General features: G+C 39.7%; 1 protein-coding gene across 18 annotated transcripts in view; it reads left to right on the forward strand.

Moving 5' to 3' along the window:
* Positions 1 to 21052: 21052 nt before the first annotated feature.
* Positions 21053 to 27761, forward strand: part of CAPRIN2 (caprin family member 2) — a 40205-nt gene continuing 33496 nt past the window's right edge. For 6 of the 18 annotated variants that reach the window (XM_057700890.1, XM_057700891.1, XM_057700895.1 and 3 more), the window contains exons 1-3: positions 21057 to 21280; positions 22343 to 22604; positions 24589 to 24651. In XM_057700890.1, coding sequence (XP_057556873.1) covers positions 22428 to 22604; positions 24589 to 24651 — 240 coding nt within the window. In that variant the 5' untranslated portion in view covers positions 21057 to 21280; positions 22343 to 22427. Of the gene's footprint in view, positions 21281 to 22342; positions 22605 to 24588; positions 24652 to 27761 lie in introns of those variants that run through there. The other 12 variants (XM_057700897.1, XM_057700898.1, XM_057700902.1 and 9 more) reach the window with 5 other exon arrangements.

A 27761-nucleotide genomic window follows, 5' to 3' on the forward strand; every position in this document is an offset into this window, starting at 1 on the left:
CTAGGGTAAGGAAACAATAAGCAAATTTTTACTGGTAGTAAAAAGCTTTATGCAGAAAACTAAAACTGTATGATGTGCTGATGTCACAGTGGCTGCTTAGTTAGATAGAAAGGATGAACACTAGAGCTAAGACCTGAATGACAAGATAAAGTCAACTAAGTGAAAAGCTGGGTTAGGAGCCTTCTGAGCAAAGAGCATGGCAAATATAAGGGCCCTTAGGAGGGGATGACCTTGACATATGGGGACAGCAGCAAGAAGGCCCAGTGCAGGTGGATTATAGAGGATGAGGAGGAATGTGGTGGAGAATAAGAATTAGGTAGTGCTGAATCAACAATATTACTACAAATTTATCAGCTTAAAATGACCCCATTTCTGTGAATCAGGAATCCAGGCACAGCTTTGCTGGGTCTTCTGCAAAGCTGGAGTCAAGGTGTTGGTGAGGGCTGGGTTCTCATCTGAGGCTTGTCTGAGGATTTACGTCCAAGCTCATGAAGACCTCCTGTTCCTTTTAGGCAGAATAGAATTCCTTTCAGGCTGTTGGACAGAGGGCCTCCGTTTCTTGCTGGCTGCCAGCTGGAGGCTGCCCTCAGTTCCTTGCCTTGTGATCTTCCCTGCATGGTTGCTTGCTTTCTCAAAGCCAGCAAAGGAGAGAGAGTCTCTTAGCAAGAAGGGTTACAATCTTATGAGATGTTATTAGTGAGGTGACACTCCATCACCTTTGCTGTATTCTATTGAGTAAAAACATGTCCAGGTCCCATCTACGCAAGGGGAGAAGATTACACAAGGCATGAGGCAGGCATTATGGGGGCCGCCTTCGAGTCTGCCAGCACAATGAGGTAAAAGAGGTTTTGGTGAGGGCTATTATAAGTATGGATTTCTTTTTAAGATTTAAAATTCTTAAATATTTCTCTGCTTCAGTGTCCAGGATAAATTGTAGTGGGACCAGCAGGGAAACAAGAAATCCAGAGGAGGCGGTTCCTATATCCTAAATAGGCAAAGATAATGGTCTGGCTTAGGTGATAGAATATATAGAAAGAAGTGGATAGAATTGAGGTATACCTTGGAAGCAGAGTTGACAGCACTTGCATATAATTTATTATGTGGCTGTTCACAGACAAACTAAGTAAGTTTGCCCAAGTTCACAAACTCTGTCATTGAAAGAGCCAGAAATAGATCCGTGCCTGCGTCGTTCTTAGTCCAGTTCTTTCTGCTTTACCATTACAGATGCCATGATATATATAGTACATACTCTCTCTACTAGCTCCCATTTCGTACCCTCTATCTCTCACCTCCAAATTTTGCTTTTGACACACACACAAACCAACCAACCACAGTTTGCTTTGAAGAGGAGGCAGTGTTGCTGCATTTCTAAATGGTGTTTTTGGAATTGGTAACATTAATATTGCAAATGGTCGGTAGGAGTGGCAAGAGCAACGGTCTCAGAGGGGAGAGTATGCCTACTCCCATATTGCAAGAGGTCCTATCTCTTCTTGTACGTAGCGACTCTTGTGATGTCTCCTTCCACGCATTTAGAGAAGTCTGGGCTGCCTGAGCGATGCAAAGTATAGGAAAGGAGACCCTGCTGTCTTCTTGATTTGCACTCTGCTGAGATGTGGGGTTTCTGTCTTATGAACACTTTAAGTAGTGCCCTTCCCTAGACTGTTCTCAAGTTTAAGAGCTCTCATGGGATGTATTATTCTAGTCTTCTAGAGCACACAATGCCATACGAGTAGAAACTGTTTTCATAGGAATAGCTACCAATTATTGAGCCTTTATTACATGCCAGGCAATGTGCTAATACTTTACATCTATTCTTTCATTTAATCATGAAAACCACTTTGTGAATTATTATTCCATTTTATTTTTTATTTTTATTTTATTTTTTATTTTTTTCTCAGGAGAAAAAACATACTATTATTCTCCTCTCTTATGTCAAGCTTGTTCCCTTCACTTTCTACATTGATGTAGAATATAGTCTTCTTTTAAAAAATAACAGCTTTATTTTGATTATAAGTCACGTACCATGTAATTAGCCCATTTAAAGTGAACAGTTCAATGGCTTTTAGTACATTCACTCAGTTGTGCAGCTACCACAACAATCAATTTTAGGACACTGCCATCATCCCCAAAAGAAACACTGTACCTATAAGTAGCCATTCCCTATTACCCCTGATTCCCTCAGCCCTTGGCAACCACAAGTCTACTTTTCGTCTATAGATTTGCCGATTCTGGACATTTTATATAAATAATTACATAGAATATGTGATCTTTTGTGACTGGTTTATTTCACTCAGCCTGATGTGTTCAAGGCTCATCCATGATGTAACATATATCAATACTTCATTTCTCTTTATTGCTAAATAGTATTCCATTGCATCGATATACAATATTTTATTTTTCCTGCTGTGAATAAGGCTACTATAAACATTTGTGTGTACTTTTTTGTGTGACATACATTTTCATTTCTCTTGGGTATGTATGTAGGCATGGAATTTCTGGGTCATACGATAACTATGTTCAAATTTAGAGGACCTGTGAGGTCATTTCGAAGTAGCTGCACCATTTTATGTTCCCAGTAGCAATGTACAAGGCTTCTAATTTCTTCACATTCTCACCAACACCTGTTGTTATGTCTTTTTCTTCATTCTCCTTGTGTAATGATATGGGATGATGGCAAAGATATTCTGTTAGGAGAAACATGCAAGATGCAGCAGTGTTTGTGTGCAAGTATTTGGCTAAAAAAGATGGTGGTTGTGGGAGAATATATACGTGTACGTGTTGTATGTGTATAAAAATCTATGGAGGACTTACTAGGTGGCGTGGTGGTTAAGAATCCACCTGCCAATGCAGGGGACACGGGTTCGAGCCCTGCTCTGGGAAGATTCCACATGCCCCGGAGCAACTAAGCCCGTATGCCACAACTATTGAGCCTGCGCTCTAGAGCCTGTGAGCCGCAACTATTGAAGCCCATGCGCTTAGAGCCTGTGCTCCACACCAAGAGAAGCCACTACAACGAGCAGCCTGTGCACCACAATGCAGAGTAGTCCCCACTCGCAGCAACTAGAGAAAGCCCACATGCAGCAATGAAGACCCAACACAGACAATAAATAAATTAAATAAATAAATAAATTTGTAAAAAAAAAATCTGTGGAAAGATATAGAAGAAATAGTTAACACTGGTTGTCTTGGAGGGAGGGAACTGACGATAAGAGTAAAGGGAGACTCTTCCTCCTGTAGAGTGGCTGTATTGCATTAGCTATTCAAAAATAAATTTTAAATAATTTGCAAAGAACATTTTATCCTTTTTTTTTGAAACGCAAGGGTATTTGGGAAACTTTATTAAAACTACATACCGTTTTTATTTTAATTTTTTAAACTTTTTATTTTATATTGGAATATAGTTGATTAACGATGTTGTGTTAGTTTCAGTTGTACAACAAAGTGATTCAGTTATATATATACATGTATCTATTCTTTTTTTTTTTGCTTCTTAATTTTTAATTTTAATTTTTTTTTTATTTTTTTGGGGGTACACCAGTTTCAATCATCTGTTTATACACACATATCCCCGTATTCCTTCCCTTCCTTGACTCCCCCTCTCCTTGAGTCCCCCCCACCCTCCCCGCCCCAGTCCTCTAAGGCATCTTCCATCCTCGAGTTCATGTATCTATTCCTTTTCAAAACGTTTTCCTAATTAGGTTGTTAAATAATGTTTAGCAGAGTTCCCTGTGCTATACAGTAAGTCCTTGTTGGTTATCCATTTTATTTTATTTTTATTTTATTTTTTACAAATTTATTTATTTATTTATTTTTATTTATTGACTCTGTTGGGTCTTTGTTGCTGTGCAAGGGCTTTCTCTAGTTGTGGCGAGGTGGGGCTACTCTTCATTGTGGCGCTCAGGCTTCTCATTGCCGTGGCTTCTCTTGCTGTGGAACATGGGCTCTAGGCGCTCGGGCTTCAGTAATTGTGGCACTTGGGCTCAACAGTTGTGGCTCGTGGGCTCTAGAGCACAGGCTCAGTAGTTGTAGCACATGGGCTTAGTTGCTCTGTGGCTTCGTTGCTCTTCCCTGCCCAGGGCTCGAACCCGTGTCCCCTGCATTGGCAGGCAGATTCTTAACCACTGTGCCACAAGAGAAGCCCAAGCCCACTGAAATTAATCAAAATAGTCAATCCTAAACTGTTTGCTCTACCTTGCCTTTCCCACAGAAACCCCAATTAAGGCTCTGGCCTGTGCCTTCCCCTTGCTCCTGCTTCTGCCTCCCTATCCAAACCTGGTGCTTCCCATGCAGTGGCCCCCCGCCTCTCAAAAAATGTAGGTAACACATATCTTCTTTCAATGTATTGACCTCTCCATGTTATCACTCAGTCACCTCTGTAACTTGAAATCCCAAGGGTACAAATGAGACAGGGTCCAACTTTGGATGATAAACATTACTTGGGGGAAATTTTCATGAGTGGAAGAATGCAGAGTATCTTAAACTATCTTCTAGTCCAGTCTCTTCCTAGGAAATCTGAGAGTCTATGATAAACTGAGAAAATAAATGAGGTAAGGAAATGGAGAGAACAAGATTGCTTTGCTTGTGGCCCAGTTATAGAATTAAACACGGGTGGGAGAATGTTTCTCAGATAAGGAAGAATACAAGACCTAGGAATGACTGAATTATACTGCCTGGCAGCCAAGACAGTTCCATGTGCAATAAAATAGATAGATAGATAGATAGATAGATAACAATATCTTTTTTTCATTTTTTTTAACTTTTTATTTTATATTGCAGTATAGTTGATTAACAATGTTGTGATAGTTTCAGGTATGCAGCAGTGATTCAATTATACATATACACGTATCTATTCTTGCATTGCATTTTTAAAAAAATTTTATTTATTTATTATTTTTTTGGGGGTACACCAAGTTCAATCATCTGTTTTTATACACATATCCCCATATTCCCTCCCTCCCTCGACTCCCCCCCCCACCCTCCCTCGAGTCTCCCCATCCCACTCCTCTAAGGCATCTTCCATCCTCGAATTGGACTTCCTTTGTTATACAACAACTTCCCACTGGCTATCTATTTTACAGTTGGTAGTATATATATATCTGTGCTACTCTCTCGTTTCGTCTCAGCTTCCCCTTCACCCCCCGCCCCCGCCAAACCTCGAGTTCTCCAGTCCATTCTCTGCATCTGTGTCCTTGTTCTTGTCACTGAGTTCATCAGTACCATTTTTAGATTCCGTATATGTGAGTTAGCATACAATATTTGTCTTTCTCTTTCTGACTTACTTCACTCTGTATGACAGACTCTAGGTCTATCCACCTCATGACATATAGCTCCATCTCATCCCTTTTTATAGCTGAGTAATATTCCATTGTATATATATGCCACATCTTCTTTATCCATTCATTTGTTGATGGGCATTTTGGTTGCTTCCATGTCCTAGCTATTGTAAATAGTGCTGCAATAAACATTATGGTACAAGTTTCTTTTGGGATTATGGTTTTCTTTGGGTATATGCCCAGGAGTGGGATTAATGGATCATATGGTAGTTCTATTTGTAGTTTTTTAAGGAACCTCCAAATTGTTTTCCATAGTGGCTGTACCAACTTACAGTCCCACCAACAGTGCAGGAGAGTTCCCTTTTCTCCACACCCTCTCCAACATTTGTTGTTTCCAGATTTTGTGATGATGGCCATTCTGATTGGTGTGAGGTGATACCTCATTGTGGCTTTGACTTGCATTTCTCTGATGATGAGTGATGTTGAGCATCTTTTCATGTGTGTGTTGGCCATCTGTATGTCTTCTTTGGAGAAATGTCTATTTAGGTCTTCCACCCATTTGTGGATTGGGTTATTTGCTTTTTTGGTATTAAGCTGCATGAGCTGCTTGTGTATTTTGGAGGTTAATCCTTTATCCATTGTTTCGTAGGCAAATATTTTTTCCCATTCTGAGGGTTGCCTTCTAGTCTTGTTTATGGTTTCGTTCACTGTGCAAAAGCTTTTAAGTTTCATGAGATCCCATTTGTTTATTCTTGATTTTATTTCCATGATTCTAGGAGGTGGGTCAAAAAGGATCTTGCTTTGATGTATGTCATAGAGTGTTCTGCCTATGTTTTCCTCGAGGAGTTTGATAGTGTCTGGCCTTACATGTAGGTCTTTAATCCATCTGGAGTTTATTTTTGTGTATGGTGTTAGGAAGTGTTCTAATTTCATTCTTTTACATGTTGCTGTCCAATTTTCCCAGCACCACTTATTGAAGAGGCTGTCTTTTTTCCATTGTATACTCATGCCTCCTTTGTCAAAGATAAGGTGCCCATATGTGTTTGGGCTTACTTCTGAGTTCTCTATTCTATTCCATTGATCCTCCTTTCTATTTTTGTGCCAGTACCATACTGTCTTGATCATGATGGCCTTGTAGTATAGTTTGAAGTCAGGAAGCCTGATTCCACCAGATAACCATATCTTCTTAAGCCAGTCATCTGTTGATAGGCACTTGGGTTGCTTCCATGTCTTGGCTATTGTAAATAGTTTATTCTATGAATGCTGGGGTGCATGTATCTTTTTGAATTAGAGTTTTCAACTTTTCTAGATATATGCCCAGGTGTGGAATTGCTGGATCACATGGTAGCTCTATTTTAAGTCTTCTAAGAAACCTCTATAGTGTTTTCCATAGTGGTTGCACCAATTTACATTCTCACCAACAGTGTAGGAGGATTCCCTTTTCTCCACACCCGCTACAGCATTTATTATTTGTAGAAAAAGCTTTTAATTTTGATTAGGTCCCTTTTTTTTTTTTGCTTTTATTTCTTTTGCCTGGGAGACTAATCTAAGAAAATATTGCTACAAATTATGTCCAAGAACGTTCTGCCTATGTTCTCTTCTAGGAGTTTTATGGAGTCATGTCTTATATCGTTAAACCATTTTGAGTCTCTTTTCATGTAGGGTGTGAGAGAGTGTTCTAATTTCATAGATTTGCATGTATCTGTCTGGCTTTCCCAACACCATTTGCTAAAAAGACTGTTTCTTTTCCATTATACTCTTTGCTCCTTTGTGGTAGATTAATTGGCTGTGGATGTGTAAGTTTACTTCAGGGCCCTCTGTTCTCTATTATTGATCTAGATGTCTGTTTTTTCCTGAAACTACAGTATTTTGATTACTGTAGCTTTGTAGTATAATCTGAAGTCTGGGAGGGTTATGCCTCCTGCTTTGTTCTTTTTCCTCAGGATGGCGTTGGCAATTCTGTGTCTTCTGTGTCATAAAAATTTTAGGATTATTTGTTCTAGTTCTGTGAAAAATGTCATGGGTATTTTGATAGGGATTGTATTAAAGCTGTAGATTGCTTTGGGTAGTGTGGCCATTTTGATGATGTTCATTCTTCCAATTGAAGAGCATGGTATATCTTTCCATTTCCTTAAATCATCTTCAATTTCCTTGATCAACATTTTATAGTTTTCAGTATATAGATCTTTTACCTCCTTGGTTAAGTTTATTCCTAAGTGTATTTTTGATGTGATTTTAAACAGTATTTCTTTTTCACTTTCTCTTTGTGATATTTCATTGTTAGTGTAAAGAAATGCAACAGATTTCTGTATCTTAATCTTGGATCCTGCTACCTTGCTGGATTCATTTATTAGTTTTAATAGTTTTTGTATGAAGACTTTAGGGTTCTCTACATAGGGTATTATGTCATCTGCAAACAGGGACAGTTTTACCTATTCCCTTCCAGTTTGGATACCATTTATTTTGTCTTCCTGTTTGGTTGCTGTGGCTAGGACTTCTAGTACTATGTGGAATAGAAGTGGTGAGAGTGGGCATCCTTGCCATGTTCCTGAATTTAGCAGGAAGGTTTTAAGCTTTTCACCATTGAGTATTATGTTGGTTGTGGGTTTGTTGTAAATGGCTTTTATTATGTTCCCTCTATATCCACTTTGGTGAAAGTTTTTTTTTTTTATCATTAATGCATGCTGAATTTTGTCAAATGACTTTTTCTGCATCTATTGAGATGATTGTGGTTTTTATCTTTTCTTTTGTCAATGTGGTGTATCACATTGATTGATTGTTTATGTTGAACCATCCTTGTGACCCTGGAATGAATCCAACTTGACCATGGTGTATGATCCTTTTAATGTATTGTTCGATTCAGTTTGCTAACATTTTGTTGAGGATTTTTGCATCTATATTCATTGAAGATATTGGACTGTAATTTTCTTCTTTTTTTTGTAGTGTCTTTGATTTGGAGTATAGGGGTGATGGTGGCTTCATAGAATGAATTTGGGAGTGTTCCCTTCTCTTCAATATTTTGGAATAGTTTGAGAAGTATGGGTATAAGTTCCCTGTATGTTTGGTAGAATTCCCCTGTGAAGCCATCTGGTCTTGGACTTTCTTTGCAGGGAGTTTTATTACAGATTCTATTTCACTTCTAATGATCAGTCTGTTCAAATTACCTGTTTCTTCTTGACCCAGCTTTGGCAGCTACAGCCAAATTTCTGTTTCTAGAAATGTCTGTTTCTTCTAAGTTGTCCAATTTGTTGGCATATAACTAACTGTTCATAGTATTCTTTTATAATTTGTTTGTATTTCTGCAGTACTGGTTGTTATTTCTCCCTTTCATTTCTTATTTTGTTTATTTGGGTCCTCTCTCTTCTTTTCTGGGTGAGTCTGGCTAGAAGTTTGTCAGTCTTTTCTGTCTTTTCAAAAAACCAGCTCTTGGTTTTGTTTTTTTTTTTTTAATTAACCTTTTCTATTTTTTTTAATCTCTGTATTTTATTTACTTCCTCTCTGATCTTTATTATTTCCTTCCTTCTGCTGACTTGGGGCTTTGTTTTTTTCCTTTTTCTGATTCTTTTAGATGGTAGGTTAGGTTGTTTATTTGAGATATTCTTGTTCCTTGAGGAAGGCCTGTATCATTATGAACATCCTTCTTAGAACAGCTTTTATTGTATCACACAGATTTTGTAAGACTGTGCTTTCATTTTCATTTGTCTCAAGGTATTTTTCTGATATCTTCTTTGATTTCATTGTAGACGCATTGTTTTTTAGTAGCATGTTGTTTAGTCTCCATGTGTTCATTCTTGTCCTGTTTTCTTTCTGTGTTGATTTCTAGTTTCACACCATTGTGTTCAGAAAAGATGCTTGAAATAATTTCTATCCTCTTAAATTTGTTAAGGCTTGTTTTGTGAGCTAGTATGTGGTCTATCCTAGTGAATGTTCTATGTGTGCTTGAAAAGAATATGTGTTCTGTTTTTTGTTTTTTATTGTAGTGTCCTGTAGATATTAATTAAGTCTAACTGGTCTACTGTGTCATTTGGGACCTCTGTTGCCTTACTGATTATCTGTCTGGATGATCAGTCTATTGATGTCAGTGTGTATTAAAATCTCCTACTACTATCGTATTCCTGTCAATTTCTCCTTTTATGTATGTTAGTATCTGTTTTATATGTTTAGGTGCTCCTGCATTGGGTGCATATTCGTTGAGTATAGTATCCCCTTCTTGTTTTGGTCCCTTTATCATAATATAATACCCTTCTTGTCTTTTTTTATAGACTTTGTTTTAGAGTCTATTTTGTCTGATATGAGCATTGCTAACCCTCATTTTCTTGTCATTTCCATTTGCATGAAATACCTTGTTCTATCCTCTCACTTTCAATTTATGTGTGTCTTTTGCCTTCAAGTGAATCTCCTGTAAGTGGCATGATGTTGGTTCTTATTTTCAACATTTTAAATCCAATCTGCCACTATGTCTTTTGGTCAGAACATTAAGTCCATTGATATTTAAAGTAATTATTGATAGGTATGTACATTTTGCCATTTTAAACCTTGTTTTCCAGTTGTTTTTGTAGTTATTCTTAGTTTCTTCTTTTTGTTTTTCTTTGCGGTTTGATGATTGTCTTATGGAGTATGCGTGAGTTCCTTTCTCCTTGGTGTTTTTGAATCTATTGTATGTTTTTTATTTATGGTTATTCTGGATTTCAAGTATGTTGACCTATAACTATATCTACTTGCTTTAACTTGATAGTCATAGAGGTTCAAACACATTCTAAAAGATTTACATTTTTATATTCCCCTCCCACACATTTTGTGATTTTGATGTCCTACTTTACATCTTAATGCTTATCCTTTTGCTCTTATAATTGCTTGTAGTTATAGTTGCTTTTACAAAATGTTTTGATTGTTTTTTAATTTAGGTACTGTTTTATTTAAGTTACCTTTATCTTCAATCCTTTTATATATCTGCCTTTCCTATTGTGACTTTTCCTTTCTATAAATTCTTCTTTTCTATTCAGAGAAGACCTTTCAATATTTCTTTTAGGGTATGTTTAGTATTGATGAATTCTTTAATTTTCATTTGTCTGAGAAATTCTTTATCTTTCTTTCTATTCTAACTGATAATTTTGCTGGGTAGATTACACTAGGCTACAGGTTTTTGCTTTTCAGGACTTTGAGTATATCAGGCCACCCCCATTCTGGTCTGCAAAATTTCTGCAGAGAAGTCAGCTGAAAGCATTATAGGGGTTCCTTTGTAACTGACTCTTTGTTTTTCTCTTGCTGCCTTTAGAATCCTCTCTTTAACTTTTGCCATTTTAATTATGATATGTCTTGGTGTGGGTCTGTTTGGGTTCATCTTGTTTGGGACCCTCTGTGCTTCCCATACCTGGATATCTGTTTTCTTTCTTTAACTTTAGGAAGTTTTTAGCCTTAATTATTTTTTAAATTTTTTTTAAGAACTTTTATTGAGATACAGTTAACAGACTATAAACTGCATATATTTAGAGTGTACAATTTGGTTTTTTTTTTTCTTATTAGTAATGTATATATGGCAATCCCAATCTCCCAGTTCATCCCCCCCCAACCCTCCCCGCTTTCCCCACTTGGTGTCCATATGTTTGTTCTCTACATCATAATTTTTTAAAAATTTATTTTATTCAAGTGTAGTTGATTCACAATATTGTCTTAATTTCTGCTGTATAGCAAAATGATTTGGTTATACATAGTTTACATTCTTTTTCATATTCTTTTCCATTATGGTTTATCACAAGATATTGAATATAGTTCCCTGTGCTACACTGTAGGACCTTGTTGTTTATTCATTATATGTATAATAGTTTGCATCTGCTGCCCCCAAACTCCCAATCCCTCCTTTCTGCACACCCTCTCCCTCTTGGCAACCACAGTCTGTTCTCTATATCTGTAAGTCTGTTTTGTAGATAAATTCATTTGTGTCATATTTTATATTCCACATGTAAGTGATATATTTGTCTATCTCTTTCTGACTTACTTCACTTAGTATGATAATCTCTATGTCCATCCATGTTGCTGCAAATGGCATCATTTCATTCTTTTTTATGGCTGAGTAGTATTTCACTGTATATATGTACCACATCTTCTTTATCCATTCATCTGTTGATGGACATTTAGGTTGTTTCCATGTCTTGGCTATTGTGAATAGTGCTGCTATGAATACTGGGGTGCATGCATCTTTTTGAATTAGAGTTTTGACTGAATATTTGCCCAGGAGTGGGATTGCTGGATCATGTGGCAACTCTATTTTTAGTTTTTTGGGGAACCCCCATACTGTTTTCTACAGTGGCTGTACTGATTTACATTCCCACCAACAGTGCAGGAGGGTTCCCTTTTCTCCACACCCTCTCCAGCATTTGCTATTTTTAGACTTTTAAATAATGGCCAATCTGACCAGTTTGAGTTGGTACCTCGTTGTAGTTTTGATTTGCATTTCTCTAATTATTGGAGATGTTTCATATGCCTGTTGGCCATCTGTATGTCTTTTTGGAGAAATGTCAATTTAGGTCTTCTGCTCATTTTTAAATTGGGTTGTTTGTTTTTTGTTATTGAGTTGCATGAGCTGTTTGTATATTTTGGATTAAGCCCTTGTCAGTTACATCTTTTACAAATATTTTCTCCCAGTCCATAGGTTGTCTTTTTGTTTTGTTTATAATTTCCTTTGCTGTACAAAAGCTTGTAAGTTTGATTAGGTCTCATTTGTTTATTGTTAGTTTTATTTATATTGTCTTGGGATACTGACCTACAGAAACATTGGTAGGATTTATATCAGAGAATGTTTTGTCTATGTTCTTTTCTAGGAGTTTTGTGGTGTCATGTCTTATAGTTAATTCTTTAAGCTAGTTTGAGTTTATTTTTGTGTATGGTGTGAGGGTGTGTTCTAACTTCATTGATTTACATGCATTCAGCCATAATTTCATTTTTTAAAAAAATTTATTTACTTATTTGGCTGTGTTGGGTCTTTGTTGCCACGCACGGGCTTTCTCTAGTTATGGTGAGCAGGGGCTACTCTCCGTTGTGGTGCACAGGCTTCTCATTATGGTGGCTTCTCTTGTTGCGGAGCATGGGCTCTAGGCATGTGGGCTTCAGTAGTTGTGGCATGTGGGCTCAGTAGTTGTGGCTTGTGGGCTTTAGAGTGCAGTCTCAGTGGTTGTGGCACATGGGTTTGCTTGCTCTGTGGCATGTGGGATCTTCTCAGCCCAGGGATCGAACCCATGTTCCTTGCATTGGCAGGTGGATTCTTAACCACTGCGCAACCATAATTTCTTTTTTCCCAGCCATAATTTCTTTTTTAAAAAAATTTTTAAGAACTTTTATTGAGATACATACAATAAACTGTATATGTTTAAAGTGTACAATTTGATAATTTTTTTATTAGTCATGTATATATGGCAATTCCAATCTCCCAATTCATTCCCCCCCAACCTTCCCTGCTTTCCCCACTTCGTGTCCATATGTTTGGTCTCTACATCTGTGTCCAGCCATAATTTCTTAAAATACATTTTTGATCCCCTTTTCTCTCTCTTCTCCTTCTAGATCCCTTATTATGTGTAGGTTGGCACACTTTATATTATACCATACATCTTGTATGTTGCTTTCCTTTTTTTTTTTTTTTTTGATTTGTCTGTCTGTCTAGTGTTCTGATTTGGTGATTTCCATTACACTGTCTTCCAGATCACTAATCTGTTCTTCTGTGTCATTTAGTCTGCTATTCATTGCTTCCAGGTTGGTTTTTATCTTGACAATTGAATTGTCTAATTTTGATTGGTTCATCTTCATTGTTTCTATTTCCTTGTTACAGTCATCTGCATTTCTTTCAATAATCTTTCTTAATTCCTATCTCATTTTTATTACCTCCTTTTTGAACTCTGGGTCTAGTAAGTAGATTGGTGAGGTCTGTTTCATTATTTGTTCTTTCAGGGCATTTCTCTTGTTCTTTTAATTGGGAGTAGTTCCTCTGCTTTTTCATTTTACTTAACTTTGTTTCTATGAACTTAGGAGAAACAGTTATCTACTGTGGTATTTTTATGTGGGAGCAACCCTGTCTAGACTTCTGTGACTCCAACAGTTTTGGTGCAAGAGCTGGTTTCGGTTTGGATGCCAGCCACATCTTTCTTTGGAGTGAACCAGTTGTTATCGCCTTGATGGGGGTGTGATTTGTGTTGTGGTGTCCAGAGCCTGTGCTGGATGTGGGGTAGGGCTTCCTTTTTGCTCTGCAGCTGTCACTGCCCTCTTGGGGGTGGGGTCTTCTCCCCAGTTGTTGGAGTAGAAGCCCTGAGGGTTGGGTTCAATCAGACTCTGTTGCTCTGGAGTGTGTGCCTTGCCCCAGAGGAGGTGACTGTTGAGGCAAGTGAGGCCTGGGTGGTCACAGCAAACCTATGTGGTGCCCATGCAGGAGTCTGCAGTTCGGCCCCAAAACAGCCCCAAGATTGCATCCCTTTCTCTGTCATGTTTTTCCCTGACCTAGTGCGAGGCTGTGGTGTGGAGTATGCTGGGGTGGGGGCCAGTGTGCTGTGGCTGTGGGTTGAGATGGCTGTGCTGCCACTGACGTCCTGGGCTGCCACTGTGGCAAACATCCCCCAGGACTCGTTTACCCCAGATCCAGCTCCAAGCTGAGGTGTAGAGAGGGCGGAGCTGGAGTGCTCAGAGTACACAGAAACAAACCACCGTGTACTCCTGCCAGGCTCTGTCTGCCCAAGACTTAGTGCCCAGCCTCTGCAAATTCTGGACCCATTGCTGTTGTGCATGCGCTAAAAATGGGGTCCCTCTGCAGTTCCCCCTGGACCACACCGCAGCTTCATCCAGTCCTCTCCTGGGGCCTGTCTGCCCAAGATTCAGTGCCAGGCCACTGCACGTCCTTGTGGCACTGCCCAGTGAGTGTGCTGACAATGGTCTCTGTGGTTGGGCACGAATCACATCCCAGGAGCCCCTGCCTGTCTCTGCACAGCTAGAATGAATCCCTGCCCTGATCTCACACTAGGCTGTGGTGTTGAGTGAGTGGGGCTGGGCCTTCACTCCTTCAGATTATGAGGCAACAGCCACCAGCACATCTCTCTCCGTCCTGACAGCTAGCTCACGAGCACTCCTTGTGAGTAAAGTCTAGGCTTCTTCAGCCCCTCCATCTGTCCAAGTAGATTTCCCAGCAGGCAAGGGGGCTCCCCAGGAATGAGCCTGCCCATGTGGAACTTCTCTTCCTTACAGATCCCTCCCAGGGGTGCCAGCCCGGCCCTGATACCTCTTTTTGATTTGTTCTACCTCTTTATGGAGATCTTTTTTGTAGCTATGATTGTATTGGAGCGCTTCTGCCAGTTTTCAGTTGGTTTTCTGTGAAAAGAGTTCCACATGTAGATGTATTTTTGATGCATTTGTGGGGGGAGGTGAGCTCCATGTCCTCCTATCAGCCGTCTTGGTTTTCCTCCCTCTAGTGGTTTATTAAAAGTAATGGAACAGATACTCCAAGGCTGATATCACCCTAATGGCCTGATGGCTCTGAAAGCCCTCGGCTTTAATCAGCTTTTTGACTGCATCAGGCTCAGGAGATTCCATGATCTCCTGTAGCCAATTCTCTCTTCTTCCATGGTCTGGCCTTTCTTGTTTCTGCTCTGTGTCTTCAAGCCCTGGGCAACCAACTAATCTACTTTTTGTCTTTATAGATCTACCTATTCCAGACATTTCATATGTGGAAAATACAGTATGTTGCCTTTTATGTCTGAGTTTTTTCTTGTAGCTTGTTTTCCAGGCTCATCCGTGCTTTTGCGTGTATCAGCACTTCATCCCTTCCTGTGCTTAAATAATGTTCCTTTGTATGGGTACACCAGATTTTAATTATCCACTCATCAGTTGATGGACATTCGGGTCATTCTAATTTGTAGTTGTTTGAATAATGCTTCTGTGAAAATTTGTGTTCAAATTTTTGTCTGGGGATGTGTTTTCATTTCTCCTGAGTATATACATACAGGTATATACTTGGAATTGCTGGGTCATATGGAAACTGTATGTTTAACTGTTTCAGGAATTGCCAAAGTGTTTTCCAGAGAGGCCGCACCATTTTACATTTCCACCAGCAATGCATGAGAATTCCAACCAACTTCTACACATCCTCATCACTATTTGTTATTAATTGTCTCTTCGATTATAACCATTCTAGTAGGTATGAAGTGGTATCTCACTGTTGATTTGCATTTTCTTGATGACTAGTGATGTGGAGCAGCTTTTCATGTACTTATTGGCTATTTGTATATCTTCTTTGCAGAAATGCCAAATCAGATTCTTTACCCATTTTTAAATTGGTTTTTAAAAAATTATTTAGTTGCAGAGTTCTTTGTATATTCTTATATAAAGTTGTATAATATTGTATACATATAATATCATATATAGGTGATATAAGTACCTTATCAGGTATGTGATTTGAAAATATTTTCTCCAGTTCTGTGAACTGTCTTTTCAATTTTTTGGTGTCCTTTTCTTTTAAAAATTAATTAGTTAATTAATTTATTGGCTGTGTTGGGTCTTCATTGCTGCACACAGGCTTTCTCCAGTTGTGGCGAATGGGGGCTGCTCTACATTGTGGTGTGTGGGCTCATCATTGCAGTGGCTTCTCTTGTCGCGGAACACGGGCTCTAGGCACACAGGCTTCAGTAGCTGTGGCAATGTAGGCTCAATAGTTGTGGTTCTCGGGCTCTAGAGCGCAGGCTCAATAGTTGTGGCACATGGGCTTAGTTGCTCCAAGGCATGTGAGATCTTCCTGGACCAGGACTTGAACCCATGTCCCCTGCATTGGCAGGTGGATGCTTAACCACTGTGCCACTAGGAAGTCCCCTATGGTGTCCTTTAAAGCACAAAAAGTTTTCAGTTTTGATGAAGTCCAATTTATTTATCTTTTTCTTTTTTTGCTGTGTTCTAGTGTCACATCTAAAAAATAGAACTCTTTTGAGACATATTGCTTATTAAAGATGAGTAAATAATTTATGTGAGAAATTCTGAGGTAACAACATTATGGCGGATAAAAAATAGTTTTTTAAGCTACAAAATAACTTGTACTATTTTAGGCTTTCTTTTAAGGTAACTTTTTCATGTTTCATTTAGGATTCTTGTCCTTTTATGGAGGGAAGAATTATACAGATTGCCATTTATTCAAATGTTTACTAATATATATTATTTTTGTGGTTCCCATTCGGACAGTTAACATTTCTGTTAAATAATGAAGTATCTCAGTGATACTTTAAGTGTTATTTATTGTTTTTCTAATTTCTAACTTGTTCACAGGAAAGTAAAAGGAAGATAATGAACATCATACAAAATTCTACATCCAAACCTAACTCAAAGTTAAAATTTGTTTTAATAAAAAATTGTGTATCATATTTTAAGTGAAATGACAGAATTGCCAAATACATTTAGTATATTTCCATTTTTGTAAAAAAGGTTATATAGCTATTTGCTTGGAAATAAAGTCTGGAAGGATGTAAGCAAAAAATTAAGAGTGGTAGTTTTCATGGTTTGGGGAAATTTTTTGGGTTTATTTTGGTATCTAAAATAAACACATGCGGGAATTTCCTGGTGGTCCAGTGGTTAGAACTCCACACTTTCACTGCCTGAGAGCCCATGTTTGATCCCTGGTTGGGGAACTAAGATTCCACAAGCCTCGTGGTGTGGCCAAAAAAATAATAATAATAAATAAAATATTTAAAAGTAAATAAAATAAACGTATGCTATAAAAATAAAGAGGAAAATACATTCTAGCTTTTTCCATGCATATTTAAAATTAAATACTTTACAAAATCACAACTGTATTTAATAATGTCTTATATCATGTTATTATCCTGCCTTTGTTTACTTTGTATAATATCATGCCATTGAATATTATTTTAAAAGATTTGTACTGCTTGAACTACAATTCATGGGTTAAAGTCCCTTTATTTAGCTATTTCCCTAGTTTGAATGCCTAGGTTTTTGTTTACAATTTTTCATTACTTCAAATAAATCTGAAATTAGCATATTTATAAATAAATTATTGCCTGCATCTCTGATTATTTCCATAGGGGAGATTCCTAAAATAAGGGCTATTGAATCAAAAGATACGACTATTTTAGGATGTCTTATCCAATAAATTCCTTTGAAAGGGAGTTCCCTGGTGGTCCAGTGGTTAAGACTCTGTGCTTCCACTGCAGGAGGCACTGGTTCCATCCCTGGCTGGGGAACTAAATCCTGCAGCCAAAACATTAAAAAAAAAAAATCCTTTCAAGATACAGTAACACTAATTGCTTATTCTTTTTGCTTCTAGTTTTATCAGTGTAATTCTATTTCTACACTTTATTTACTCTCCATGCAAGCAGCAAGGAAAAGGGCTGAAGATGCTTGGAATGCACTTTGCCCTAGTGGGCAGGAGACTTCGATTCTTTAGGTCCTCAGAAAATCCCCAAGTCTCCAGAAGCATTATTTACCTTATCTTTAAAATAAAGGGAGAGGGTTCACAGCCCTAAGATTCTCTAGTTCTCCTCAGGATACCAGGAGAAATGCTGGGCTTCATGCTGTTGGAAAAGAAGCACATGAAGATACCTCAGCAGAGGATATGCCTTTTCATAAATGAAACAAATTCCTTAATGACACAATTAAGCAGCTAATATTGTCTTTCTCTTAGAGCTGAAGGAACTGAACCCCAGAGAATTTAGGTAACTTGCCTAAGATCACGTGGACTAGTAAGGGGCAGAAATAAGAATCAAATCCAGGTGTGTGTGGTTCCAAAGTCCGTGATGTTGACCCTTTACAATTATTTCGAAGTTGGACATAAACAGTATTTTTATGTGCTTGATATTATTAACCACACACACAAGTTCTAAACTGATCATTTCTCTCCAAAGACTTTTATTTTAAAGGGACTTACTGGTGAAGCACTATTAATGCATTAATTCCAATTCTAGAAAAACAGTTTAAACAAAACCACTGGGGATGTGGTGCTATATTTTCATGAAATAATAAGGCCACAAAAATATTAACCTTAGAAACTATAAGAATTCTCTTATAATGCTTCAAACAATTACGGCAACTTTTTTTTTCCACCTGAAAGCTATATGGGTCAGTCCTTCACTTACATAACTTTCTCTCCTCAAGTGTTTGAAGAGGCACTCAATGAATCTGAAAATATGTGAAAGTGCAATATTGTAAAACAACTTAATTATGTTATCTGTTCCCTGAGTATCTTTCTTAGACTTTCCTACCTTCCTCCCTCCCTCCCTCTCCCCTTTCCTTCCTTCTTTCCTTCCTTCCTTCCCCTTTCTTTCTCTCTCTCTCTTTCTCTCTCTTTCTTTCTTTCTTTCTTTTTCTTTCTTTCTTTCTTTTTCTTTCTCCCCCTCCTTTTTTTTGCAGCAACATTCTAGAAAACCTTGTAGAACCACAGATTTCCATCACCCATAACAAAGTACCTAAGAGAATTTCTCATATCTCCACTCATATGCTACCAGCTTCAACATCCTTTGGTGAATTAATCTTTCCACTTTCAACAACAGGAAACTCCATTAATTTTAGTGACTACAGCATAAGCATTCCTGCAGGAATCATGCATTTTCCAGACAATGAATATTTGAAACCTTCACATTTTCAAGGAATGCAAAGTTAGGCTGTTTTTACAGAAATTAACTGATCTATTACAAGTCTTTAGCATTTTTGCTCTTCTATTTTGAGTTGGTTGTTTTTACTATTTACTGCTGCAGCTTTTATTGAATCCCCACGCAGCTCCATGAGGGCAGGGGCTATATTTCTCACTCACCACTGTTTCCCTATCACCCAACACACCTCTGGTGCCTAATAAATATTTGGTTTCCCCCCCAGCTTTACTGAGATATAACTAACATAACAATACATGTTTGTTGAATGAACGTATTCTTCCCCACTGATATGAAACAACTTTTGAAATCACACTTTAAATATAGTAATTCATTGCTAAGCTTAGAGGTGGCTATCCACAAATGTGGCCTCACTGTTGGCAAGGCAAATCAAGGTGTAGAAAATAGGGAGTGGAGGAGGAGAAAATAAAGAAAACCCCTAACAAGTAAAAATTGAGGAGGCATGTGCTTTCAAAACAAACTGGATTCATTGGCTTTAAAGATCTTTTCTAGCAGGAAAGCTTTTCTTCTGAATCACCTTTTTCATTTTTTTCAGAAAACATCACTGTAACATTATCTATAAGGTATCATCTCTTACAAATGTTATGCTGTGCTGATACAGACTGTACCTTACCATACTTGAAATTTAATTATTTTTGTTTTTGCATTCTTGATTCATTTCCTGAATCATGTTGGGAAATAGAACTGTATAGATTCATTCAGAATTATTCCACTTAGTGGAATATGTAGGATCTATGGCCGGATCTATATGACCCAAGGGATAATTTATTCTTGGTCAATTAGAAGGCAAACATTTAATGACTAATATGTCTGAAATACCATTCTGAGGTTCACTATTAGTTCAGGCTACAACAGGCATAACCTGTGCTGTAACTTTGTGCCTACTCAATGATCCAAAAGTGTCTTTCACATTTTTTTTTCTTAATTCTGTCCACTGTTTTTTGCATCCTCAAGGATGAAGGCTTTGCATTCCTCCCCTCATGGTCTGCAGCTTCTGTTTTATCTCTAGTTATAGACAATGAAACAAATGAACAATCTAATATTTGCCTGACCTTCAAGCCACATAGGGGATTCAGAGATTCAAAGCTAAAATGCAACATTAAGGTACAATAGGTTACCAGAGACTGAAAAGAACACACATAAATAACTAGCAAAATAGTGTATCAAGAAATGTTAAAACTCATGATACTTTTTGTGTGGGTTTCCCCAACACTTTTAAAACTGGACTTCAGTTTCCTTGATTATACTTCTGGTTTTTCTCTGTTCTTCTCTTGCTAGTCTAAATAATTTTTATCAGAGCCCCAAGGACAGGACCTAAAACAATTCTCTTTGGTGTAATAGCTGGACAAACGGTAGGTATTCCTGTTTTGTTTTTGTGTTTTTGGTTTTCTTTTTCCCTCTTATTCTTTTGATATGAGAAGCACCATTCCTTCCTTCAGAAACACTGATGTATTTCCAGCCTTGTCTCTTAATTTGCTGCAACCTCACCAAGATTTTTATCAGCTTTTTCTGAGTGCCAACGAATTACTCTGTTTCAAAACAACAAATGACACAGCCTAAATAAACAAAACCTTATTACTGAAGGTTGTGGAGTTACCCACACTCCGTTTTTATGGCAGAGCTGGTTTGGAGTATTCTGCTCTCACAGGTTGAGTCCTTTCTGAGAAGACGGTGATTTCCCCCCCATCCTACTGTGAAGGACGGAATCTGGGGGGCAAAGGCACCCCTGCATTTCAGGAGTGCCCACCTAAACCACCAGAGGCTCAAGCTCGGTTCAACGGGCAGTTCCACAAAGGGCTCGCTGTGCTTTTCGAGTGATGGAAATCACCGGTTCAAGGTCGCCCATCCAATTGTTGCGGGATGCAATCAGCGAGGTCGGGCAGGTCTGCGGGGTCGGCGGCCGGCCGGCCCCCGGCGACTAAGCGGGCCCACCTGGCGCCCAGCGCTCTGCGCAATCGCGGGGAGAACGCGCCCTCTCGCGACCGACTCCCCGCCGCAGCCGGGCCTGGCGCAGACGCCGCGCCCCCCACCCCGGGCGGAGGCCGTCGGCGGCGGGGCCCGGGCACCGGAAGCGGGAGGCCGTGGCGGCTGGAGGCCGAGCGCGCGCTGGGGGCGGGGCGCGCCTATATAAGCCCCCGCGCGGCGAACGGGTCGGGCCTGGGCCGGAGCGGCGAAGTCGGCGGAGCGCCCGGCGCCGCAGACGCCGCGCGCGAGGCCAGGGCGGGGAGAGGGAGGAGACGGGAGGAGGAGACGCGGGTGCGGGGTGGCGCCGGTCCACCTCCGCAGCGCTCCTGGCTCCCGCCGGCTTCCGAAGGCGGGCCCGGGCTGCGGCAGCGGCGGCGGCGGCGGCGGCGGCGGCGGCCTGCGGAGGTGAAGCCGGGCTGCGGCGGCCCGAGTCGGCGGGGCGGGGGCGGGCGGCCGCCGGGAGGGCAGGGGCGGCTCGGCATCCTCGAGGCGGGGCCCCGGGGGGCAGGTGGCCCGTGCGTCCTACTGCCGGTCGGCCGCCCAGCGGCACCTGCAGAAGTGGCCCCGGCCGGCTTCCGCGGCGGCCGGAGGGCTGTGGGGAGGGCGGGGGTCGCTGCCCTCGGGGCGCCGGGGGCCCGCCGCGTAGAAGCGCCTCCCGCGCGGGCCTTGCGGGGGATCGGCGTCCGCGCCGGCTGCCTGGGGCCTGTTGTGCCCTTGCTTTGGGGATGCTCCTCGAGGGGAGTGGGGGCAGCGCGGCGCTGCGAGGGCCACGGTCGGGACGGAGTGAGGCCCGCCAGGATGAGCCCTTAAACCGGTTGGATGTAAGTGGTTATGGGTACGTCTAAACAAAACTGAACACAGCCTCGGGGTCGCAGCTTGAGAGAGGACCTCGCTCCAAATGCCCGGTAGTGACGGACTTGCCCTGTAGGCCCCAGAGCAATCAAAGGGAAGTTAGCGTTCTTGTTCAAGAAGTTTCTCTTCGCTTAGTGACTGAGAGCTCTGAAAGAATTGTGTGTGTTCGGGATTTTATTTTAAAGGTCGTTGTTAGCGATTGGGGTCGGCGCTGGTGGTGAGGAGTAATGTGGAGTTTCGAATGGCTGCCTCGTCCCGATGGGGAGGCTTCTTTTCTGTGTGTCATCACTTGAGCGTAGAAATTATTCTGAATATGGATTGCCTTCAGCTCTGAAGCCACAGCCTGATTAGCAGCACTTCCTCCCTATGTGGGAAATTGAATTTCTGGAAACATCCCCCATATTGTAGATTTTTGCCTACGTAAAGGCGCCAGTGCTTGGCACTAATTGTCTTCAAGGTAGTGAAATGGAAGTGCGGTATTTAAAGCTTCACTAGGTTTTGAGCTCACTTCTGTGGAAGAGAATTTTGAGGGCGTGAATCTAGACTTTTCAGGGAATTTAAAGCCTCTAGTCGTAATTTACTTTCATACTTATTTTTTTTTCTTCCCTCCTCCAGCCTCATCTGTTTCATTGGTGCAACTCTCTTCATCTCCTTTTGGTTCCCAGTCACCTTCAGGCCAGAGGAGGGAAAAGAGGGGAATATGAAGTCAGCCAAGCCCCAGGTGAACCACAGTCAGCATGGGGAAAGCCAGCGGGCCGTGAGCCCCTTGCAGTCTGCTCTCAGTTCTGCTGCCTCTCCTTCCCAAGCATATGAGACATATATTGATAATGGACTCATATGCCTTAAACACAAAATCAGAAACATCGAGAAAAAGAAGGTAACCTTTTTTTTTTCTCTCCTAGCCCTGTGTGTGCACCATCTTAAATAAGGGTTAAGTACTGGCATTTTTGCTTCCTATCAGGGCTCATAGGTATTCTTCCTGAAGATTTCTTTCCCAAAGATTTAAGTAACCTTGAGATTTGGCTGGCTGAAAATGTACGAGGAGTCTAAATATTGGATATATTAAATACTTTCTGTTTGATTTGTCAGAATAACTGAATAAAAACTTTCTTCATAGTAAAATTATTATAAATGCTACTGTTGAAATACTTGAAGAGTTAGCTACTTTAGGTCAGATTAATTCCTTGAGTGTTTCTTTTCATAAATGAGTGAATAGTCTTGATTTTTTTTTTAGCTTGTTTTCCTTGTGACTTTCTGCAGCAGTTGATATTGCAGTATAGCTGCTGCAGTCTTGGAAGCTTTAATGATGGTAGAGCCAGAAAATGTTTAAGCACTAATTTTTGTGTTGCTAGGTGATCGTTTAAGATTGGTGGGTGAAAGCATTGTAGAGTGCGTTGTGAAGATACTCAGGGTTATAATCAGCCTAACGTTATAGTAAATGCTGATGTAAAGATCCAAATCATTCCTCATTTCCTGAGTCATGTAGCCTGTGAAACGGTACTGCTCATAGCTTTGTTGTGTCATGAGTCTCTTTTGCTCGTGATAGTAAGGCGAGTTACTGTCCAGACCTAGGAACTCTTAAATATTTTTCTGCCAAGACCTAGTTAAACCTTAGGAAAGTTGCTTTTAATGAACAAGGGTGAAGAGATTTTTAAGAGTCTGATTGACTCTGTTTTTTTCCTCCACCCTCCACACCCTCCCCCCCCCGCCACCCCCCCCAACCATGCACACACTAGGAAGGTAGTGAAGAAGGACCAGTAGCTTCTCTGTAGCCCTGTCTCTCACCAGTTGTCTTTTGAACGCATGCAGTTGACCACAAGTGTGATAAGGTGAGAGTGCCAGGGTCAGCACAAATTCCCTGCCACAGTGGGAAATGAGTCAAAGCAGGACCTAGTCAAAGCAGGATCTGTTGATAAAGACCCATTAACGTCTGCCCCAAGGTGGAGGAACTACATATATATGTATAATTATACTCTTTAGCTTTACCATAGTGCCTCTTTAATTTTGAACACCAGTGTGGTCCGTACGCATACATTCGTTTCAAGCTTCTGGGAAAGCATTTTAAAGCCATAAAGCCAATGTGGAAGGAGCCTAAACATTGCTTTTAGAATACCATAAAGGGTCATGTCATTATTATGTGGACAATAAATGCAATTTATTTTTGTCACCTGTTTTCTTAAATATCAAATTTTATATGAAAAATAGCCTCAGGTTGAGGCTACTATATTTCTAGAAAAAAAGTATTTTACAATTTTGTAGTTCCATTAGGAAGTTTTCTGCTGGACAGATGCCTACGTAATTCAACAGGTAACAGTTTAAGCATGAGGTTAGAGCAGGACTTCTCAGTCTCAGCACTGTTGCCATTGGGGCTGGATAATTCTTTGTTGTAGGGGGCTGTCCTGTGCACTGCAGCCTCCCTGGCCTTTACCCACAAGAGGCCAGTAGCACCCTCTTCCTCCCTCCCTGCCTCCAAGTCATGATAACCAAAAATATCTGCACACGTTATGATATATCCTTGGGGGACAAAATTGCCCCTGATCACCGCTGGGTTAGGGGCATATGATTGATTAGTTAAATCCCTGAGTGTCATTATAGAGGCCATTAAGAGAAAAGGGTTTTATTACGGCTTAACTTTTGTAATTGCAGACTAATGTTGATTGTGTGAAATATTTTTTTCCCTGACTGGACCTCATCTACAATTGGCGCTTGCCTTGTAGTGAAATGTTACTCTTAGATAGCTTACTTCAAGAACTTTGTTTTCATGAGAAACAGTCTGGCATTTAGTTTGGTATTTAGTATCTGGTATTTAGTATTCTTAGAATTTTATATTAGATTATAGTAGATACAAATTTCTCTTGTAGCTCAAACTGGAAGATTACAAGGATCGCCTGAAAAATGGAGAACAACTTAATCCAGACCAGTTGGTAAGTGGTTTATGATCCGTTGGTCAGATCTGCTGATTTCTTTTCTTACTGAAACTCTAGATGAATTTGGGGAGATCAGAGATTTGACAGGCTAAAAAAGAAGAGTGAGAATCCACTGGATTTTTCAAAATTAGATCTCACAGCTTTGACTTTACTTTTTTGGCACTAGTAGGTGGTGAATGGATGGGGAAGTGTGTTGTCTAATAAGAGGGAAAATGTAGACTATCACCAAGAGTTAACTTATGGATTTAAATTAACCTCTCGCTAAAGTGGACTAAAGGAGAAGAGCAGGGAATCATCTAGCTTTCTGATATTCTAAACCTGACATCTCTCTCCTCTAAAATATAAAAGAGTATTTCCTGCAGCTTGCCTTGGTTTTTTTCTAGCTGCTTTCCCTTAATTCCTTTGTAGGTTTGTCCCTGCTTTTCTATCCTAAGTTGCCATATTCTTTCTCAGGAGGCATGTTTATCTGATAGATAGATATTGGGCCTTTTTTTTTTTTTAAATCTTATTATAAATGTTTACTATTTACTGCATTTAAAAATATTGTTTACCTTACCCAGGGTATACCTGGTAATTGCAAATTTTATCTAATGTGGTGAAGGAGAGTTTTTGCAATATGGAAAATTTCAAAAATGCTTTATTGATGTTTGCCATTTTAACCTGATCATATTTCCTGGCTAAGATGGAGACAAAATTAATCTAAAAGGTATTTGATCTAGCTTGTAGATCTATTGTTTTTTATCTTTTTCAACTAAAATTTTTGGTTGTGAATCATAGGCACTGGTATTCAAGGACTTTTCCCTTGCCATGTTGGCTCTTCTTCACTGACCTAGAATTTTTGTGATGTAGTAAATTACAGTTTTGCTGAGGCACAGATTTGAATTGTCTGAGCTCCGAGAATGATGTGCTCAGATAGCCGGTGAAAGGACTTAGCTGAACATTCAGCGTTTCAACATGGCTTTGTTTTTAAGTAGTCATGGTATATTCAGTAACTTTTAAAGTGATGAAACTTGCCTTTGTGTAAATACTGTTGAAGGAAGTGTTCTGTTATAGTAGTGTTTTTGACTTTGGGGAAACATGGGGGATGGGAGTGGGGAGGTTGGTGGTTCTCATGGTAGCTCTCTAAGAAATGTCGAGGATATGCTATATTTCAGAGCTCTAGCCAGGCAAACTTTAATCTCAGTATTTCATTACTGCCTTCACAACTGCATGTTGCTTCTGTAGTATTAACTTTGATTTCTTGAGTAATATTCTGACAATTGCCAAACTTATATTGCCAATAGATCAGTCCTCTGAACTCTAGATTCCTATTGTCCAGTTGTCAAAGATGTCAAAGACATCATTTTGCTCCCCAAAACCTGTTCCTCCTTAACCTTCACTTCGTCAGTTAATGGCTTGATAGAAGGATGGAGTTGCCAAATCTTGGAGAATTTCTCATTTTTCTCCTCATACCTAGCTCATCAGCAAGTCTGGTCAGTTCTGTCTTCAAAATAAATCCAGAAACAGACCATTTCTCATAAATTCTGCTTCTGCCTTCCTGTTCCACACCACATCACCTTTTATCTGCGTTGCTGTAACAGCTTCCTCACAGGTTTTTCTATTCCTGCTCTCCTCAGTAATTCTGTTCATATGCAAGTCAGATGGTCATTCCTCCGCTTAAAAGTCCCTCCCTGTTGGTTCCCATCATGGTGGCAGAATAAGACCCTACAAAATATGCTCCCCACTTCCTTTTGCATCTTTGTTGCATTTCTTACACTTCTCTCTTGCTGGGTCTATCCCGGCAACACTGGCCTTCTTGCAGATCTTCAAACATCCCAGCCACACTTCTACTTTGGGGCTTTTGCGTGTGCTGGTCTTACTGCCTGGGATGCTTTTCCCCAGATGTCTAAATGGCTCCATTCCCAGTCTGCTTCAGCTTTTTATTTGACGTTCATCTCAAATGTCAGGTGTGTCCTGACAATACCATACCTCATTCTCCCATTCACACTCCTTTGCTCGTTTCCTTGCTTTAATTTTCTTAACGAAAGTGCTTTTCTGACAAAAGTTTTCTCTCTCCTTCCCTTACAGTGTAAGTTTCATTAAAGTGGAAATTTCTGTCTGTTCAGTGTTGTTTTCCTAGTACTTAGAATAGTTTATAGCATATGGTAGGCATTAAACATTTATTACATATAGATTTACATATAAAATGATTGAATATTAGGATTTTTAAAAATTTATTATTTTTTGAGGTACACCAAGTTCAATCATTTGTATTTATACATGTATTCCTGTATTCCCTCCCTCCCTCGACTCCCCCCCACCCTCCCCATCCCAGTCCTCTAAGGCATCATCCATCCTCGAGTTGAACTCCCTTTGTTATACAGCAACTTCCCACTGGCTATCTATTTTACAGTTGGTAGTATATATATGTCTGTGCTACTCTCTCACTTCGTCTCAGCTTCCCCTTCACCCCCCACCCCCCCAAACCTCAAGTTCTCCAGTCCATTCTCTGCATCTGCGTCCTTGTTCTTGTCTTGTCACTGAGTTCATCAGTACCATTTTTAGATTCCGTATATGTGAGTTAGCATACAATATTTGTCTTTCTCTTTCTTACTTCACTCTGTATGACAGACTCTAGGTCTACCCACCTTATTACATAAAGCTCCATCTCATTCCTTTTTTACATATAAAATGATTGAATATTAGGTTTTTAAATGTGATTAAGTATATAGTTGGTACTTTTGAGAAATAACATCTCCTTGTACAAGGAATATATACTTAAGGCAGATTAATCAGAAGAAAAAAATCTATAATCTGATCCTTCAGAGAACTGTCAGTAATATAGTACTTAATTAAAAAGCTCTAAGTTTAGTTCTTAAAATTGGCAATAATTCACATAGTTTAGAAATTAGGAAATATTAAAAAAGATAGTTTTTCTTTCATCCTTTCTTTCCTCTGTTCAGGTCTCATCTTACAAAATAATGATTCTAATAGATTACTTTGTATCCATCCAGGGTTTCTTTAAGCCTATATACAGCTTAGCATAATGTACTTTTGGGATCTTTATTTTTGCTGCTGTTGCTGCTGCTGCTTCTCTTTCTCCTTCTCCTTCATTTTTTGGGCAGTTG

Source organism: Hippopotamus amphibius, chromosome 12 (genome assembly GCF_030028045.1).
Source record: "Hippopotamus amphibius kiboko isolate mHipAmp2 chromosome 12, mHipAmp2.hap2, whole genome shotgun sequence".
In the NCBI taxonomy this organism is placed as follows: domain Eukaryota; kingdom Metazoa; phylum Chordata; class Mammalia; order Artiodactyla; family Hippopotamidae; genus Hippopotamus; species Hippopotamus amphibius.